This window comes from Equus caballus, chromosome 1 (assembly GCF_041296265.1).
Source record: "Equus caballus isolate H_3958 breed thoroughbred chromosome 1, TB-T2T, whole genome shotgun sequence".
NCBI lineage: Eukaryota > Metazoa > Chordata > Mammalia > Perissodactyla > Equidae > Equus > Equus caballus.
The window spans coordinates 138,291,396-138,311,504 of NC_091684.1; the positions used below are offsets into that span (position 1 = coordinate 138,291,396).

Below are 20,109 nucleotides of genomic sequence, written 5' to 3' on the forward strand. Positions count from 1 at the left end.
CACACAACAAATGTTAATTTTATTGTAGAAACTCAGCCTGTGGCTGAGGCACAGTTAAAAATTATTGAAATTCCATAGGTAAAGAAATCCCCCTCCTTTCCTCAACGCACTCAAGTATTTTTAAAGATATAAAGGTCATTCTTTAAAACAACTACGTGATTTTGGTGTTGTGACTTGCATATTCACCCTTTCGTAAAGCTGGGTGATGTAGAAATATTTTGAATAATTACGAAGCAAATGCGGAGAGTTAGTGTCAGCACTGCATAATTTTAACAATTTGCCCCTTAAAAGGTACTGTTGAATTAAGCTTGTAAATATTCTACTGCTGTATTAAATGGAGAACTAGAGAGTACGAATGTTTATTCAAGCTAGAGGGCTTGAGTTACACTATATCTTAAACTAAGAGCAGATACTGCCACCTAGATAAATTCTGATGCTTTAGTTAACTAGATGTTGGCTTACCTTACTTTTTGAAAAATGGCAACAACAAACAACAGTGGCTTGGTACAATAAAAATACAATGAATGATAAAGAGTTGCTTTAAAAGTCCATACAAATGTAATTTTCTTGAAAAAGAAAAGACATTTGTGTTTTGCCAAATAGCAATGCTTAAGCCTTCATTCAATTTTTTAAATGCAGAAGACAAATTACTATTAACAATAAGAGGAGAAAACTTTATAAAACAAAATCTCCATAATCCTGAAGTTTATAAAGAGGTTGATGCAGAAGCAACATTAGTAAGTCTTGTAACTTTCTTGTTAGACTATTTCTTCCTGAGTTTGGGAAGAGAGATTGTTCAACACTCTCAAGTGAAAACACAAATAGGTTTTGGTTTAATAAGTAAAATAAGATCACTTAATAAACAATTTTTTCAAAAGAGCATTAGATTGTAACCCGTTCTGATAACGCTTCCCAGCAAACAAAGCAACCTAACTTTCCCCCTTTTATTCCTAACAGCAAAAGGAAAGCTCGCTTCAGATTGGAATCCAAAATCAGCAATGGATTCCAGGATCATTCATTTATCAGATTTAGAGAGGTTTTTGTCATCTTTGGACTGTAGCTCTTCTTGAAATCTCAATTTGTTTTCCTCCGTTACTCCTAGAATGTCTTCAATATCATCAATGGCGGTCTGTAAATGAACAATAAAAACAATATTCCTTACTTAAAGACCTCTTATAGCTCCTCCCCCGAGGCCCTCAGTTATTTGCTTCTTTTTGGAGTTAAGAGTGCTTTAGACCAGTTCTACTCAAAGTGTGCTCTACCAACCAGCACCCATCTACAAATTGTTGGTTATCAGTCTTGATGAAATGAGTAAAAAAGTTGAAAGTAAGAACTTGGAAACCTTCCTAGAAATTTTTATGTCTATTAAATGTAGTAATGAAAAAAATGGGCTTCTATTTTATGTCTAATGTTTTCATTTCATTTTTCTAGTAATTCATTTTTGTTGTATTTTACAAAAGTATTGATCCATGATAGACTGGAAAAAATGAAACAAGCAGGTCCTTCCCTACAGATAATTTTGGAAGCACTGGTCAAGCCATCCTAAAATGGGGGCTAGTAGGCTGATGGGAGTATTTTTTTCCATTGGTTTCTGGAGAGAAAAATGGCACCTTTCCATTTTATTTTAGTTAGTTATTTTTTTATTGAGGTAGAATTCACATACCATAAAATTCACCCTTATAAAGTGTACAATTCAGTGGGTTTAGTGTATTCACAAGCAATCATCACTACCAAGTAATTCCAGAATATTTTCATTACCTCAAATAGAACCTCTGGAACCATTCGTAGCCATTCCCCACTCTCCTCCTCCCCTAGCTCCTGGCAACCACTAACCTACTTTCTGTCTCTATGGAGTTGCCTAATATGGGCATTTCATATAAATGCAATGATACAATATGTCACCTTTTATGTCTGGCTTCTTTCATTTACCATAATGTCTTAAAGGTTTATCCATGTTGTAGCATGTATCAGAACGTCATTTCTTTTTTATGGCTAAATAATGTTCCATTGTATCTATTATCTATTTTTACTTTGGTTGCTTGCACTTTAGGTACCATATCTAAGAAAGCATTGCTAACCACAAAGTCATGAAGATTTATATGTATGTTTTTCTTCTCAGAGTTTTATACTTTTAGCTCTTACATTTAGGTCTTTGATCCATTTTTACTTAATTTCTGTATATGCCATGGAGTAGAGGTGCAATTTCATTAATTTGTATGTGAGTATCCATTTGTCCAGCACCATCTGTTAAAAATACTATTCTTTTCCCATTGAATTGTTTTGGCAACCTTGTTAAAAATCGATTGATTATAAATGTATGGATTTATTCTGGACTCTTAATTCAATTCCATTGATCTATATGTCTTTTCTTATGCCAGTACCACACCATCTTGATTACTGTAGCTTTGCAGTAAGTTTTAAAATCGAGATGCATGAGTCCTCTAACTTTGCTCTTCTTTCTGCAGATTATTTTGACTATTCTGGGTCCCTTACATTTCCACATGAATTTTAGGATCATCTTGTAAATTTACTCAGTAAAGCCAGCTGGGATTTTGATAGGAAGTGCATTGAAACTGTAGATCAATTGGGGAGTATTGCTGTTTGAACAATATTAAGTCTTCCAATCCATGAACACAGAATCTCTTTCCATTTTCTTAGGTCTTTTTTCTTTTATGATGTTTTGTAGCGTAGGGGAGGGAGACAATTCCTCTACCCTCTCTAGGTCCTTCTGGCTGGTCTATGAATTAAATTGACATGAGACAGAATAACAGGAGAAAATCAAACAAAGCTTTATAACATGTATACACAGGAGAAACTCAGGAAAACTGAGCAACTCACCAGAATGGCCAAAGCTGCCACCTTAAATATGATCTTCAGCTAAAGACAAAGAACGATGTTGCGGGTAGTGGTTTGGGACTTCAAAGGGGAGGTAGGCAATTCACATGGAAATGGAAAAGCAAATGTTTGGTAGACAGAACTTTGATAAGAATGGGCTTAGCAAGGACCCTCACAGTCTTCTGATACCCAGAGTTATCTATGGGGATGGCTGTTCCCAGGACAGGCCTTTTATCTCAAATGCTTTTAGGCAGTTAGAGAGGGGAAGGTCAAAGTTTCTTTCAGTCTTTTATTCTTAAAAATCGTCAAGCCAAAGAGACACATTTGGGGTGGCCAATTCCGATCCCCCATAGTAGTTTTCAGTGGACAGATCTTGTACTTCTGTTAAATTTGTTCCTAAGTATTTTATTCTTTTTGATGCTATTGTAAATGGAATTTAAAAAATTTTTTACTTTTGGATTATTCACTGCTAGTGTATAGGAATACAGTTGATGTTTGTATATTGATCTTCGGTCCTGAAACCTTGCTGAACTTGTTAATTAGCTCTAATAGGTTTTTTCTCGGTTCTTTAGGATTTTTTTGTATACAAGATCATGTCATCTGTGAATAGAGATAGTTTTACTTCTTTCTTTCCGATCTACATGCCTTTTATTTCCTTTTCTTGCCCAAATCCCCTGGCTAGAACTTCCAGTACAATGATGAATAGAAGTGGTGAGAGCAGACATCCTTGTCTTGCTCCTGATCTTAGGGGGAAAGCTTTCAGTCCTGCACCATTAACTATGATGTTAGCTGTGGGTTTTTCCTAGATGCCCTTATCAGGTTTAGGAAGTTACCTTTTATTCCTAGTTTCTCTGAGTGTTTTTATCAGTAAAGGATGTTAGATTTTGTTAAATGCTTTTTCTGCATTACCTTCTATTTTTATTCAGCCTTTACTTTGCTGGTAAATCCTTGTTTACAAACCGAAAATACTTATTAGAATGTCACGAGGATAGTAGACAGAAAATACTACTAAAAATGAATCTATTCCACTTTTCACGTTTTTGCTATTATTCCTATTTTGTTGAGATTTAAAGTTTTTACCTTAGACCTTCTAGCAAGAGTAGAAAAGTCAAGGTAACAATGATTCACTGGAGAATCCTAGAAACATTGAGATGATTTGGGGAGTCAGACAAAGGTCAGAGAAATAGGCTTCATTTTGTCAACGGTAGTTGGCTCTGCCAACCTCACGTCCAAGCTTGGAGTCTGCTAAGTCTGTGTGGTTTGGGGATAAACCGTCTGTCTTGGTCTGCCCAGGCTGCTATAACAAAATACCATAGACTGGGTGTCTTAACAAAAATTTATTTCTCACAGTTCTGGAGGCTGGGAAGTCCAAAGCCAAGGTGCTAGCTGATTCAGTTCCTGGTGACGGCTCTCTTCCTGGCCTGCAGATAGTCATCTTTTTGCTGTATCCTCACATGGTAGGGAGGGAGAGAGAGCAAGCTCTCTGGTCTCCTATAAGGGCACTAATTCCATCATGAGGACCCCACTCTCATAAACTTTATTGAAACGTAATTACTTCCAAAAGTCCCCATCTTCAAATATGATCACATTATGGGTTAAGGCTTCAATACACAGACTTTGGGAGGACACAGTTCAATCCATAGCACCATCTGATTCTGATTGTTAGCTATATTTGGACAGACTAAACTGATGACATATAGACAGGCTCAGAGTTTTGCACATGACGGTAACAGATGAAATGATGCTAGCTGGCAGGAACTTAGAATATAAATGATGAGCATAGGTCCTTTAAGACCAATGAAAGTCGATGATGCAACATCGGGCCTATTTTTTATTGAATCTTCTGAGTCATGTTGTGGGAAAAGCCATGGTCATTCTTCCAATTCATAAAATCACATTAAAGAGTAAAGCAATATTATTATTATTACTGTTACTAGAGGGAGCAGGCCCTAGCTCAAGGAAAAAAAATGTATTTAAAAATTATATTTTCATCAAGCTTTTGTTGGACTTTCCTTTTAGAGAAGAATCACATGTGGTTTCTGATTGAGTCCTTGGAGTTATTTGACCCATTCAAACATGATGAAGACTCAAGCTGGGAATCAGGTACAGACACTGGTGATCCGTACCAAGTGTTCACCTCTGTTCAGCTGGTATTTTTAAAACTCTTATACAGATCTTGCTCCTGTTTTCTAGAGTTTAGAGACATCTAGTCAATTACACATGACTGGATTTCCTGATCCAAGATCTTTAAAGGCCATTTGGAAGCTTCAAAATGTTAGTGATGAAACATCTACCCCACTTTAGAGAAACAGGGTGGAGTAGCAGGCTCATGTATAAGCTGAGGTTTTCTTCTGCTTCTTCCCACACACCTGGTCCTTCCTGAGGTCTCAGAACTTCTCTGGCTCTAGAAACTTGGGCTCCCCAGGAATCCTTAGCCAGACATTGTGTTATCTGATATGTAGGTAGATTATATTAAGGATTTTTGGCTGCGACAGTCTTTGTTTTGGCTCCATTGTGACGTTTCAACTTCACCTCCAACATCAAAAAGTCTCATTGTCTTCTAAGCTTGGGTTTGGAAAATGGCAGCAGCTTAACACAAGTCTACTATATTTCAAAGACAAAGTTTCAAACTATTAAATTTAACTAACGGGTTCAGTGGGAACCTTACAATATTGACCCTGCACATCGTAAAATATGTACTGCTTACAATTAAAAAAAAATGATTTAGCACTTGTTTACAATCCAGCATGAGGTATTTTCAGCCCTTGTATAGAAATTAACCAGGATCGTTAGTTAATTAACACCTCACCTTAAAATTGGTCTCGCCTTGCATATTAGGTGCTGATATTTCTTGATGGATGATGAAGAGATTGCGAGCAAAGGTCACGAGGACCCCCTGGAGATTCTCACCGATTGTTCTGTTAATGATATCCAAACAAATGAGTTTACCAACGATTCCCCTCACATGCTTAGAGACAATCACCCTCTCATTTGTGCCTGTCTGGTGATGGAATTTAATGAGTATTTTCAATCTCACAAGGTGGCAATCTTCAGGGAGATATGAAAGATGAGGCTCCATTTTAACTTGTCAACAAAAAGGATTTGTGTAATAAATATTTTTTATTAATCAACTTAGCAGAATATAGGAATAGTTTCCGTCGTTCCTAGCAAAAGGCTACCACTGAGCTAGGACAGATGTATTGGCTCATTTCAAAAATTGTTTAAATCGGTTTAAGAGAATTGTTGCTAAGTTTAATTTATGCCTAACAATTCCCTTGTCTACGGTGACATGTGCACCTCAGTATTCTGGAGACTTCTTATCTGGGGTTTAGTTTCTATTTCACGTCTACAAGTGATTCCTGCTGCTTATGAGTGTGCCCCATCCGTGTTTAGAGAAGAATGTGCCCCGTTCATGAACAGCTGCCTTTATAAAGCTGAACACACACTTCAAGATTTCAGAGACAACTTGCAAACCATCCTGTAGAATTATACTGCGGTCAGTGAACATTCCTGAACAACCAGATTGTTGTTAAGTTTTAACTTGGAAACAAAACTCCAGGGTGTTTTTTTCTAGTTATTTTTTGAGTGTAAGGAAAAAAATAGATTAAATGAATGGATTAATTTTTAAAAATTGCTCTATCCTGTGGGGGTGAAGGTGAAGAGCTACCCTTTAAGGCAGCTGCAGAAAACTTTGGGGCTTGCTTCTGTGCCAGTTTCTACCTGTAAAGAAGTCACCTTTGAGTCTACGGCTTAGACCCTGTTGGAATGGCTGCCTTCTAGCCTGGCTGGCATTTCCATTGGGTCAGGGTGGGAGTAGAAGTCTTCCTAGGCCCAAAGACAGGAGACCAGGGCTCTTTGTCCTGCCACTCACTGATGGTGTGACTTTGAGGAGAGTTACTTAAGCTCTTTGGGTCTTTATTTCTTTTTCTCCGAAATGAAGGACTTGAACTAGATCAGTGTTTTCAAACTTCAAGTTACATTCCCCAAATCCAAGGACTGCCCATCCCTACCCCTTATAGCTAATGAACATTAGCATCTCTTCTTTTCAGAGAATGAATGATAGCCAAAGGCAATTTCAGAGTCGATAATTTTTAACAATGATTTGTATTTTACTGCTACAGGGTCAGTATGTATTAGATCCTGGATGCTTCTTAAAACAGCAGATTCCTGGGCTCTACCCCAGATCAATGAAATCCGAATTTGGGTTTGGGACAAGGAATGTGTAGTTTCACCAAGCCTCTCAGGTGATTCTTATATATACTAAAGATTGAGAGCCATACTTAAAAAATATATACAGATGTGTGTGTGCGTGTGTGTGTGTTTGTGTTTGTATGATCTGGATCCACACATGGATTCAAGCCCCTGTCACCATCCCTCATCAGCCTCCTGGGGTCCATGGTTCCCAGGTTGGGAAGCAAGAAACTGAATGAACTCTAAGTCCTCTTCCTATTAATTAAATCTTATCTAGAATTTCCTTCATTTTCCCTTCCTTGAAATTTCTCCTCAAATTCCACTATTCCCAGGAATACCCCAGTATAAACAGAGTCAGTATGAAGTTATCCCAGCAAAGCCAAACCACAAAATTCTGGTCTGTAAAGTCATCCCCTCTTGGAACCCTCATCTTTCCTAAAGATATGGCCAACTAACGTTCTTCACCGGATGTGACCTGATTGCAATAAAGCCACACCAAGCCCAGCCATCTCATGAAAAGCCTCTCCTTAAAGCTCCAGAGAAAATCAAGCAACACGAAGAAGAGAAGTATATATTTGCTCATCTTTTCTTTTTCAATACACTGTAGATGTTATAAGGAAGAGAAATATAGGGTAGAAACAGTTTCCCAATTTAGGATGACTTAAAGGTACCAAATAACCATATTCTAAGACATGAGTAAGACACAGTTCAGGGCTGTGGCTCTAAAGGTTTGAGTCCTAGATGAGGAGACAATTTTGCCAGTTCTCCAAAGTGCCCTGGAGAGAAATTTGGGGGAAACAGGGCAGCATAGAGAAAGCTCCCAATGCTGCTCGCAAGATTTTTCTTAGCATGAATGTATCTTAAAAAGACTGTCAGGGGGCTGGCCCCGTGGCCGAGTGGTTAAGTTCGCGCGCTCCGCTGCAGGCGACCCAGTGTTTCGTTGGTTCGAATCCTGGGCGCGGACATGGCACTGCTCATCAAACCACGCTGAGGCAGCGTCCCACATGCCACAACTAGAAGGACCCACAACGAAGAATATACAACTATGTACCTGGGGGCTTTGGGGAGAAAAAGGAAAAAAAAAATAAAATCTTTAAAAAAAAAAAAAAAAAAAAGACTGTCAGGGCTGAAACCGGACCTGAGGAGGGGCTACAGACCCTGCCTTTTGGGGAGCATCTTGCCAAGTCACCAGAGCACTTTTTTAAGCATTCCAGAATGACAACTGCCCTTCCACAATCAGGACATCTGAGCTGGTTCCTCATCAGTCAGATTGTTGTGCCTTGTATGTGTATGTGTTTGAGTGTAATATGTGGTTCAAACTAGTCTCTTACCCATCCATTTTGGATAATTAATCAATTATATTTATGAACTCCCACTGACACATCTAAAGTCATTTTATGAAATACTTGACGATCCACATAAAACAAGACAGACTTCTGTTAAATCAACATGCTGATTAAAATGCAGGAGGAGCATCATTCTTCTTGGTTGTTATAGTCTATTTTCTTAGCTTATTACATCTCATAGACACACTTCATACTCACAACATTCCAAACTTGTCTCTCTTCAGGTGTTCGTATAATATAAAAACAGTTCCTTGTCTTTCCTACAAAATTTGAATGGGGAGAAAAGAAATAGCATATTATGTTGGAAGCAAAGTAGAGAAAATGTTCTATACTAAGACCACTGAGACTGTTTGAATTGAAGTGTACCGCTACCTACAAATATTGTGAGAAACACATTTGGAAAGGCTGCCTCCAGAATATGGAATAGATGTGTTCTAGGACAGTTTTTTTTTAAAAAAATTAAGATATAGTTTACATATAACATTGAGATATAATTTACATATAATAAGTTTAAGGTCTACATTTGATTTATATATTTAGATATTGTAATATGATTATCACTGTAGTTTTAGCTAAGACCTTTATCACATCACAAAATTACCATTTCGTTTTTGTGGTGAGAACATTTAAGATCTAGTTTCTTAGCAATTTTGAATATATAAGACAGTCTAATCACTGTGCTGTGCATTAGATCTCCAGAACTTATTCATCTTCTAGTTGCAAGTTGGTACCCTTTGACCCACATCTCCCCAATTCCCCCAACCCCTGTCCCTGGTAACCATCATTCTACTCTCTGTTTCGACGAGTTTGGTTTTTTAGGTTGCACCATGTAAGTGATATTATAGAGTATTTGTCTTTGTCTGGCTTATCTCACTTAGCATAATGCACTCAAGGTCCATCTGTCTTGTTGCAATTGGCAGGATTTCCTTCTTTCTCATGGCTAAATAATATTCCATTGTGTGTATATATATCACATCTTTATCCATTCATCTGTAGATGGACACTTAGGTTGCTTTCATATCTTGGCTATTGTGAATAATGATTAAACGAATGTGGGGGTATAGATATCTCTTCAAGATGGTGATTTTGTTTCCTTTGGATATCTACCCAAAAGTAGGATGGCTGGATCATATGGTGGTTGTATTTTTAATTTTTTGAGGAACCTCCATACTATTTTTCATAGTGGCTGTACCAGTTTACATTCCCACTAGGAGTGCACAAGGGTTCCCTTTTCTCCACATCCTGCCAACACTTGTTATCTCTTGTCCAGGACTAGGTGTTTTTTGAAGTCTGAGCCTCAGAACTGCATTCAGAATCATCTAGTGTGTGTATTAAAAAGCCATTTTTCAAAATCTTTTTTTTTGTTTGCTGGGAAAGATTCGCCCTTAGCTAACATCTGTTGCCAATCTTCATCTGTCTCTCTTTTTCTTTTTCCTCCCTAAAGTCCCAGTACATGTTTGTATATTCTAGTTCTAAGTGCTTCTAGTTCTTCCATGTGAGCCACCACCACAGCATGGCTACTGACAGACGAGTGGTGTGGTTCCATGCCTGGGAACTGAACCCAGGCCACCAAAGTGGAGCATGCTGAACTTTAATTGCTAGGCCATCAGGGCTGGCTCTAAAAAGGCATTTTCATGGCCATTGTCCAAGCTCAGGATCTTTGGGAGGGAATCTGCCTTTTAGCTCACTTCCTGGGTGATTCTCATGCACATCAAAATTTGAAAGCCACTGCTCTAACAGCAATGGATTAAAAAAACCGGAAAATAATTTGTTATTTGGAAAATAATTTGTCCTCCAATGGAAAACTATGTGTTGTCTAAACCACACTCTATTGCCCTGATTCCATGGGAGATATATTTATCAACTCTCTAAGTCGTAGGTGACTGAGAGATAAGCAAATTCTGTCCAGTCTGGTAGAGGTTGAATTGATTTTCCTCTCCTGTTCCCCTGCTGGAAAAACCAGTTTTGCCTCCATTTGCTTGTTCCTTTCAATATTCCTGATCTATAAAGATGTTTGTTTTTTTGGATTCTTTTTTGCACTGGTTATAACACCTGCCTAATTCTTCTCTGTTAAATAAAATCTTTATCACGTGTTTAACTTTGTATCTGTATGAGAGGCATGATTTTATCCTTTTTTGAAAATTATCTTTTAACAGTTTTCTCCAAATAAAACATTAACATTAGAGTTGTCTCATAGTGGAAATGGCTGCCCCGTGAAGTTGTGAACTCCTCATCACTGAAAGGACAAAAAGAAAACTACATTTTGGGGATTTGGTAAAAAATATCACATGCCAGAATTTGGAGTGCTCATGACTCCCCATTTTATTAGGAAATCTGGGCATGGGACAGACACTGGACCAGAACAGTGGCTCTCAATGCAGGCTGCACGTTAGAATTATCTGAGTGCTTCAAAAGATATAATGCCTCGGCTCCATCCCCAGAAATACTGATTTAATTGGTCCAGGGTGGGCTCTGGGTGCCATGCTGAGCCATAGTGGAGCTTGAGGAAAAAGAAAAAATCAGTATGTTTTTAGTTAAAATTTTGATATCTTGTTCATTGTGGATTTTTTGCAATAATTCTTATTTTTAACATATTGCATAACAATATTATTTACCTTTATTACTGAGGATTTTTTTTTGTGCTCCCTTAAATTTTGTGCTCTGGCTAAGTGCCTCACTTTCCTCACCCTAATCCCAGCCCTGCCTGGGCATCTGTACTTTTTAAAGCTCCTCACTCAAGTCATTCTAATGGGCAGCTGGGGTTGAGAACCACTGACTAGTTGATCTGCAAGGTATCTTGCATCCTTTACGTGATGTCCGATATGGAAGCATAATTCCATCATGTGCCTGGAAGGAAGAGAATCTGAGTATTTGTGAAAAGCTCTAGTGATTGCCACCATGCAATATCCTGGCCTAAGGAAATGATCGCTGGTGGTTTTGGAGCTATTTGGGACCATGGCACACTGTTCATGTATGTGTGAGACCAGCCCTGCCCCACACTGTCACAAGCAGTAAACATGACACTTCTCTCCATATGGCTTTCATTACAACTTCATTTCATTAGGAAATCAGTGGGGGTATCTTGTAGCATTACAGAAATACCAGGAATGAGACCCACCAAGTTGGTTACAAACTCAGCAATGCTTCCTTCCACTATTCAGCAAGGAAAAATAAACTCACAGGGTGATCTCATTTCCCTTTTTTTCCCCCTGTGATTTTGGACAAGAAATATCATTTGAAATTCTGTGATAATGATGGGAAGAAAAACATGTTGAGAATAAGGACTTTTGAGGATTCTTCTTTTGGTAGCATTGATAATGATGTATTGTTAACGTTGCTTCTTTTTCTGGAAAGAGCATCCACATTAAATTCGACCAAGAGTGGGAGCAGGGGGCAGAGGTTACACTGGAATTAGGGCAAGTGGTCTTTTTTTTAGATTCAGCACAACCCAAGGAGGCAATAAAATTTTAGGGAAATTAATTGCTAAGCACATCTTTTTTTTTTCTTTTGTAAGAAAATACAGAGAGATAGTCATGGGGGCTATGGAGAAGTTTGTGTTGCTTCAGCTGAAGAATACATAAGAAGTATTCATAATAAGAATACATAAGAAGTATTTGAAATGGATTGAAGAATTCTTGGACTTAATTGGTAATAATATTTTAGAAATATATATGGAAGAGGTATAGCCCTTCGGGGGAAAAAGGCATATGGGGGATGCCTTGGCGTAAGAGAAAGAATCGTGTTTGACTTTATGGACAATTACAGAGTCAGGCAGTCTACAAAATGCCTTGGGAAAGTGCTTAGACCCTTTAAGCCTAAATTCCTCCCCCGTGATATGGTAGAAATATTAGCTTCTTACAGGAGAGATATGAAGAATAAAGAGTTGGTGAAGTGATAGTGCTTAGCTCATACTGGGTGCTCTGTAAACACTGGTTCATCAGCTGCCTCTCCAAGAAAAGGTAATTAAAAGAACAAGTGGAGAGTTCTGACCTGGGATGGACGCCAGGGTCTGAAGAGATGGGAACCCATCTCAGGAAAACTAAAGCAAGGATATTGTTGGAGAATTTCCAAATTTTCCAAGTAGTCACATGGCTCCTTCTTCTCACTTCAGATTTTTATGACTCTGTCTGTTCTTCTCTCTTCTTCCACTTCTGTTTATTATTTGGTCTCTTTCTTTCTTTCTGTTTATTCCCTCCTCTGCCCGCTGCCTCCCCTTTTACGGATTCTTCTAGTCTCTGGAGTTTATCTCTCTCTTTTCTTCTGTTACTTTTTCATCTTCATATAGTTCTATCACCCCATTACCTACAATCCATATTTCTCTTTCTTCCCTATTTCACCTTTCTTACTTTATAAGTTGTTTAGCATAGGCAACCTGGAGGCAGAGCCTGTTAAACTATGCTAGTTATGTCTTTGGTGCCTCTCTGTCTGTCCCTTTCTGTAGCTCTCACCCTCAGGCGAACTGCTCCCAAATTCCTATGTTGAAACCCTAACTCCTCATGTGACTATCTTGGAAATAGAAGTGATTTTAAGGAAGTGACTTTTAAGGAAGTGATTAAGGTTAAGTGAGGTCATAAGGGTGGAGCCCTTTTCCAGTAGAACCCGTGTCCTTATAAGAGAGGTTACGGAGACACCAGAGATCTCTTTCTCTCCGCCATGTTAGGACACAGCAGAAAAGCTGTCATCCTCAAGCCAGGAAGAGAGTTCTCACCGACCTGACTGGCACCTTCCCCTTGGACTTCCAGCCTCCAGAGCTGCGAGAAAGGAATTTGTGTTGTTTAAGACCCCCAGTCTGGTGTTTTGTTATGGCAGCCCGAGCAGAATAAGGCTGTTCACTGATAAGCAGCTTCAGGTGGGGTCAGGAAGCTCAGGGCCTGCTTCAAGACAAGAGATGGTCCCCCAAATGCCTCCTAAATCTGCCTGACCAAGGTGGGTCTGCAAGTCTGGGGACAGAGCTCAACTTCCCAGGACCAAATGCCACCCACTGTGGAGCTGCCTTTCCACCCTTCCCCAAGCACACTCAGCCCTCCTCTGACTGCACGCCAAACTAACGCTTAAAGAATATCTGTTTGAAGGGGCACCAAACTATTAGCTGCCTAGATCATCCGCAGGCCTGCATTTGGTCCAGTCCTGGCCAGCTGTACCCTTCATACCTCAATGTCATAGCCGATGCCGTGGGCCTTACACATCTGGAGAAAAACATAGTGGAAAACCAGCGAGAGATTGTTGTGCTTCAGCTGGGTGCTCATCATTGCATAGCGGCTGGCTGCCAGCGACTGGAAAAGACCACAACTGAACGTCAGACTCTTTAGACAAATAAGCTTTCAATTTTAGAATTGTTGTGGATTAACAGAAAATTTGCAGAGATAATACTGAGAGTTCCTGTATCCCCCTCACCCCATTCGCCTATTGTTAACCTCTTACATTGATGCGCATGATTGTTACAACTAAGGAACCCAGTTGCTACATTGCTATCGAAGTCCGTGCTTTATTTGGATTTCATTGAGTTTTTCCTGATTCCCATTTTCTGTCCCAGGATCCTGTCCAGAATACCACATTATACTTAGTCATCTTGTCTCCTTGGGCCCCTCTTGGCTGTGACAATTTCTCGGTCTTTCCTTGTTTTTCCTGATCTTGACTGTTTTGAGGAGTACTGATCAGGTATTTTGTAGAATGCCCCTCAATTTGAGTTTGTCTGATATTTTTCTCACGTGTATTTGAGAGGAGGCCTACATCGGTGAACTGCCATTTTCATCACCTGGTATCAAGGGTACATCTATCAGCATGACTTATCGCTGATGCTGCCCACCTTGATCACCTGGCCAAGGTCGTTCTTGCCAGGTTTCTCACTGTAAGGATATTTTCCCCTTCCCATACTGTACTCTTTGGCAGCAAGTTACTAAGTGTAGTCCATCTCTTGAGGAGACCAATGTTAGAATTTTGATTCCAGCTGCCTTCTTAGTTTGGGAAACTGCTATTCTGTATCTTACCTGCCTGTCAGTGGGAGCTATCCCAAAGAGACTGGTTACAGTAGCTTAAAGTATTTCAATAATGATATCACCTAAAAAATTTAAATTTAATATGTGCAAAAGAAAGCATTGGATCCTGGCAGTTTTGTATCATGTCCTTTGTGAGATGTGCTATTTGCCTTTGACAATCACCTTTGTTTGTCCTTGGATAACTGGGAATTTGGAGAACTGCACATAGAGCCATGGCCAAGCTCAGAGCATAGAAAATGAAGGTGCCTGGCCCAGATTCTGAACTTCGGGAGCCCTCAAGTTCTGGGCAACGAGGTGTCTGCCCTTGTGCAGTGACTAGGAGCAGGAGAAGAAAAATGAGGTGCCGCCGGTCCACAGCTGGCTGCAAGGATCTTATAATGACCCAAGACTGTCTATTGTGAGACATCAGGCTTTCTCTCCATCTCTGAGATAACACAGGGGAACTGGGGCTGACTGAGTGCCCAGTGGAGAATGAACATCCTTTCCCCGCCTGCACAACACACGCATGCGTGTGCGAACACACACACACACACACACACACGCTCAGATTTCAGGTTCACCTTTTGTGACATATTTCTTCCACATATTGTGTCTTTTCCTTCCACACTTACATAAAGTACTGTATCTGACAGTCACGTTATCAGTACTATTAATTAAGCCTGCTCTTCCCACGTGTAAGCAGAGTCCACATCTACAAAAATGTTAGGCTCCCGCAGGCTAATGCCTCTTGAGTTGCACACCTCCATTAGTATTGTTCCATCTGTAACCGTTGAGAATTTTATTTTGACAAAAGAAAAACTATTTGACCCCCAAATGCCCCGCAGCTGTCCTTTGTTATCACCCTGACCTGTCATGAATTGTTACCCTGGCTGTCTCCCTTGCATGACTGGGGTTTCCTGAGGGTAGGCACTGTTCGCTTTCTGAATCCCCAGCCTGGACATGATGCTAACGCAGGACAGGCATTTGGTGTTTCTTGAATGAAAGAAAGAATGGATACATGACACAGAGTAAGTAGATAGCACTTCCGTCTGACTCGAGACTCTTCAAAGGATATAATTCAGGGGACTTCCAGTCAATGAGGGCTTTGGGGCAGCAGCAGATGATTCATAGAGCACAGAGGACAGTCACACCATCCCTAGAGAATGACAACCTAGGACAATCATTCCAGGCCTTGCCCCAGAGGATATCTTTTGGAGGACAGTGTAACTCTGGTGGGCTTGGCAGAAATTATTGGTGGGTTGACAAGAACTGGCTAAGAGATGTTCTGGCTCAGCTCTTTAGTCAGTCTGGAGGGGCGTGGCCACCAGGCCTGCTCCTCCTGCCATGCCAGGCTGTGCCACGCTCCTACCTTCACGAGGAAGGCCCAGGAGCCTGAGTTTTTGTACATGGAAATGAACTGTAAATACTCTGGAATTCCATTGTGGTTACTGAGCATGTAATTGCATAGTAATTACCATGAATTCACAAGATAATTCCAAGGTTATTTTTGTCTTTTAAACTTGTCTTATGCTGCCATGGTATATAAACTAGCAAACCCAAGAGCAGGCCCCAGTGAGCGAGGGAGAGAGATAGGCAGGCATCTGGTCGCAGGATCCAGCTCAGTGCTCTGTATCTTGGCTCCAAAGCCTGACAGAAGAGCTCCCTGTCCAGTATTACTGGACGGCAAGTAAGGACGGGCTATCCTGGGGTTTCTTCCTCTCTACAGAGACAGATGCAATTCTCTCTCCTGCCAGAGCTGGGCTTGTGATTCATGAAGAATCTGAAGGAAAAGCCAGGATATTTGGTCCATGTCTCCTAGCTATGTCTTTTCCGTTACTTTCACCATCCTAGTCCAGACCTTTATGGCCTGGAGAGCTGCCTCTCCTTCTGCCTGGGAGATGGAGATGCAAACAGAATTCTGTAGTGGGAAGGTTATATGGAGTCAGAAAGACTGAGGTTCAGAGCTGACTAGGCCACTCACTGTACATGTGATCTGACTATGTCCTTTAAGTTCTCTGACTCCTGATGATTAGATAAGCACCTACCACGGCACGTGGCACCTGACACGTGGTAGTTACTCGTGTTGCTGTTTCTTTGAAAGCATCTCCAGGGCCTGGAGCATTTTGGACCAGCACTAAAGGTAATTTCCCAGGCTGTTCCTTCCCCGACTGGTCCCTGGGATTCTGAGCATTACCACCAGATTGATCGTTTCCCAAACTCAGGTTAGTCAACGCTCGGAGCTCTTCAGGGTCTCATCCTTGCCTTCAAGATGAAATCCAGACACGTGGCTTGGCAGGCAGACTCTCCCAAACCTGCTCAGTGGACTGCTCCAACCGCTTCTCTCACTACTCGCTTCCCAGATTCTCTGCCCCAGCCCAGCTGGTTCATTGCCATCTCCTGACAGACCACGAGCTCCCTTCAGCCTCTGCCCTTCTCCTGGAGGAGGTCTCCCTCTCCTCACTATGTACTGACTGCCCTGGTCTTTAAGGACAGACAAAGTTCTGTGTTCTTAGTAAAGTGTCCCCTGTCCCTGCCAGTCCACACTCATTTCTCCTAAGAGCTCCAGCAGCAGGTTGCGTGGCTGTCACTCAAAGGGCACTGAAATGCGGCCTTGCGGTTTCTCCTTGTGAATGTGCTATTTTTACATTTCTTTTCAACTCCTTGAGGACAGGGACTTTGCCAAATGTCTTTGTATCCTTGGTGCTTGGTGAAATTCCTGGCATATATTAAGTGCTTAATAAATGGGTTATAATAATGCCAATAAAGGTGAACATACATGGTTCACCTACTTGTTTTTTGTCTTAACCAACTCCATGGATGCTACCAGAAAAAACTGTCACTAATGCAGGGTTGTCTTCCAGCCTGATAGCACAAGTGACAGGATCGTCATGAAGATTAAATGAATATGTAAAGACCTTGGAACAGTGTCTGGCACAGAGTATGCACTCACAAACTGTTAGCTCTTATTATCATTTGTTAAACTAAATAATTTCATAAATAAAGTAAATAATTTAAAGTAAAAACTGACCAACCAACCAATAAATCTTTTCATTTGAAAGGGGCTTGAATCAGAAGGCCTGGGCTTTGCTCCTCACTTAACTTTATGACCTTGGGCAGCTCACTTAACTTTGCATAGCCTCAGTTTCCTGATCTATAAAATGGGTATGATAATCCCCGTCTCATCTACTTCTTGGGGTTGTCACGGGGACCAAATAAGTTCATGTCCATTGAGAATATAACTGTATAAGTATTATACAAAAATAGAAAACATCATTTTTAAAAGTTTCACTTGTGTAATCAACTCTCTTCTCATGCTGTACATTCTATTTAGGTTTGCCAAGGAAATCACAAGCTAAATGGATTTTGCAGCATCAGAAGACTCCTCCACGACCATCTGGTCTGTTCAGTGCTCACTGAGTCTCAGCTGAGCTCAGAGGAGATGAGAAGCCAGTGGATAATGGCAATATGCCTGGAAACAACCTCATCACACAGGGAGGTGAAGGTGCCTGTGGAAGAGGAGCTTTCTCTAGGGCCTCAACCAGAGACTTCTTCCAGAATGAGGCTCTACTCTGGCGTCGGATCATTGGATAGTGCAATGGTCAGACACACAGGCTTTAAAGTCTGACAAACCTGGGGTGACATCCTGGCTTCCCTACTTGCTTGCTGAGTGACCTTCCATAAGTTGCTTAACATCTCTTAACCTCAGTCTTCTTATCTAAAAACAAGCATAATAACAGCACTTGCCTAATATAGTGGATTGTATAAAGATTCACGTAAAGCACTTAGATGAAATACCTGATGTGGAGTAAGCCTCAATGCATTTGGATGTTATTATCATGTTATTAAATGCATTATAGTTATCTGCTGGCCTGTCTGTGTCCTTTGATAAACTTGGAGCTCTGTGCTTACTCATCCTCATGTCCTCTGTGCTTGGTCGAGAGCCTGGGATAAAGCAGGTGTTGAGTTAATACCTGCGGAATTTACTTCTTCTTGGTTCTTGCTGAAAGTATTTACTGATGGCTAAGGTGACAGCTGATGAGGACTTAGGATATGACCTGTCACAACAATATTACTCCCTTCTAAAAGATTATGCAAGAAAAAGACCTTTTCTTGCAGAAAAGGGAGGGATGGGCCCTTCCTGTGTCCCTCAGAGGAAATGCCCCCACCCCTAGCACCACGCTGCACATGAGGCTGCTGGGCCAGGCTTGGTACAGACCCCGTTCTAGAGGCCCCATAAAGTCAAATCCCTCAAGAGACCTTGGGGGTCATTTAGCCCTCCCTTATTTTACAAATGAGGAAACTGAGGCAGAGACAGGTCTAGAATTCATGACCCCTGACTTCCAGACCAGTGCTCTTCACTCCAAATTCCCACCGGCCACATTTGGAATGTGCGGGAATTTCAGAGGTTCGCCTTTTCTAGTAAAACAAGGGGGAAAAAAGAGAAGACAAAATATTATTGGTAGAAGTCTGGTCTTATTAAACTACCTATCTAAATCACAGTCTAACAAGAATGCTTCCAGCCAAATAAAGGAAGCTCGAAATACTCCTTTTCACTGGAGAATATAATTTTGCTTCAGCCACAATTTAAATTGATTTAGTTCTGAGCACCAGCACTTGAAGTGTGGAGCATATTCTATTTTCGCCATGATACTTGTTTTGACAGTGATGCATTTCCGTTGACATAGTTGAAATCCTTATGTAATAAATCTCTGCCTGAAAATTAATCATGTTTATAATATTCTGAGAATTAATAACACCCATTGCTCAAATCATTAACTTAAAAAAGGAGCTTCCAAAATCTGTTCTCAGCAGTGAGGGACCACAAATAAATGAATGTTTGATAAAATAATCCAAGTAGCAGTTTAACAAGCGTAAACTTGACTGTGGTTGCAATAACACAGGACTATTGTTTAAGGGTTGGCAGAGGCTGATGAGGTTCTTATTTCAGTTACGAAGCAGGCATCCAGATGCATAATGAACTGCTCTCTGAATTATTAATGTGTTGCTTATTTAGCCTCATCTGTCTAGAAGATAATGTATCCTAACTCTAATGAGTGATTGGTTTTGTACATAATTACAGTAGCAGCAGTAGCGGGAAAATGTGTGCCTTCAAAGAAGAGTTCTAAAAATAAAGTCATCACATAAACTCTGTTGTTGCTGCATTCTATCAAAATCAAACCCGAAGCGTTTGAGAATCCATAATAAATTACAGGAGACAGAATCATTATTAACATCATAATTTAACACAAAAGGTTTTACTTAATCATTCATTATAGATCATGTGCTGTTAAAATGCTTATAAATGACTTGGGTTGTTTTAAGATGTTTGCAAAGAGGGTCCCTTTTGGCTGCTTACCAACCATGACGCGGGGGGTCCACAAAGAGAGGAGGAGTAAGACGGGTAGAAAAGGGTAACAATTTATGCCCATTCTGACAGAACATTAATTAAAAGTTAAAAAGTCGTTAGGTGACTCCTTTTCGTTTCTAAAACACGCATGTCTGGGACTCACCCGGTCTTGTATCTGCCTTCACGCAGTTATTTGTGGTGGACACTGGATCAGAGAAGCCTGTGCACCTGGTCTGACTGGGTCTAAATGACAGGTGTTTGCCACCTGTTTCTGATATGTGACAACGGCTCTTTTTAGAGTCCAGAAAAGTTTTTGCTTTCCCCCTGCATAGCATATTATATAAGGGAATAGGCCCAAACTGGACGCATTTTATAGGCATTAGTTCTGAAAGCTCCCTCATTACCATCGTGGTTT

At 40.4% G+C, this 20,109-nt stretch overlaps 1 protein-coding gene across 2 annotated transcripts in view; it reads right to left on the reverse strand.

The window, feature by feature from the left end:
- Positions 1-20,109, reverse strand: part of IQCH (IQ motif containing H) — a 179,091-nt gene continuing 158,982 nt past the window's right edge. For both annotated transcript variants that reach the window (XM_070269954.1, XM_005603326.4), the window contains 4 exons: positions 13,523-13,645; positions 8,571-8,632; positions 5,645-5,753; positions 1-1,129 (listed from right to left, as the gene is read on the reverse strand). In XM_070269954.1, the coding sequence (XP_070126055.1) occupies positions 1,016-1,129; positions 5,645-5,753; positions 8,571-8,632; positions 13,523-13,645 (408 nt within the window). In that variant the 3' untranslated portion in view covers positions 1-1,015. The remainder of the gene's footprint in view (positions 1,130-5,644; positions 5,754-8,570; positions 8,633-13,522; positions 13,646-20,109) is intronic.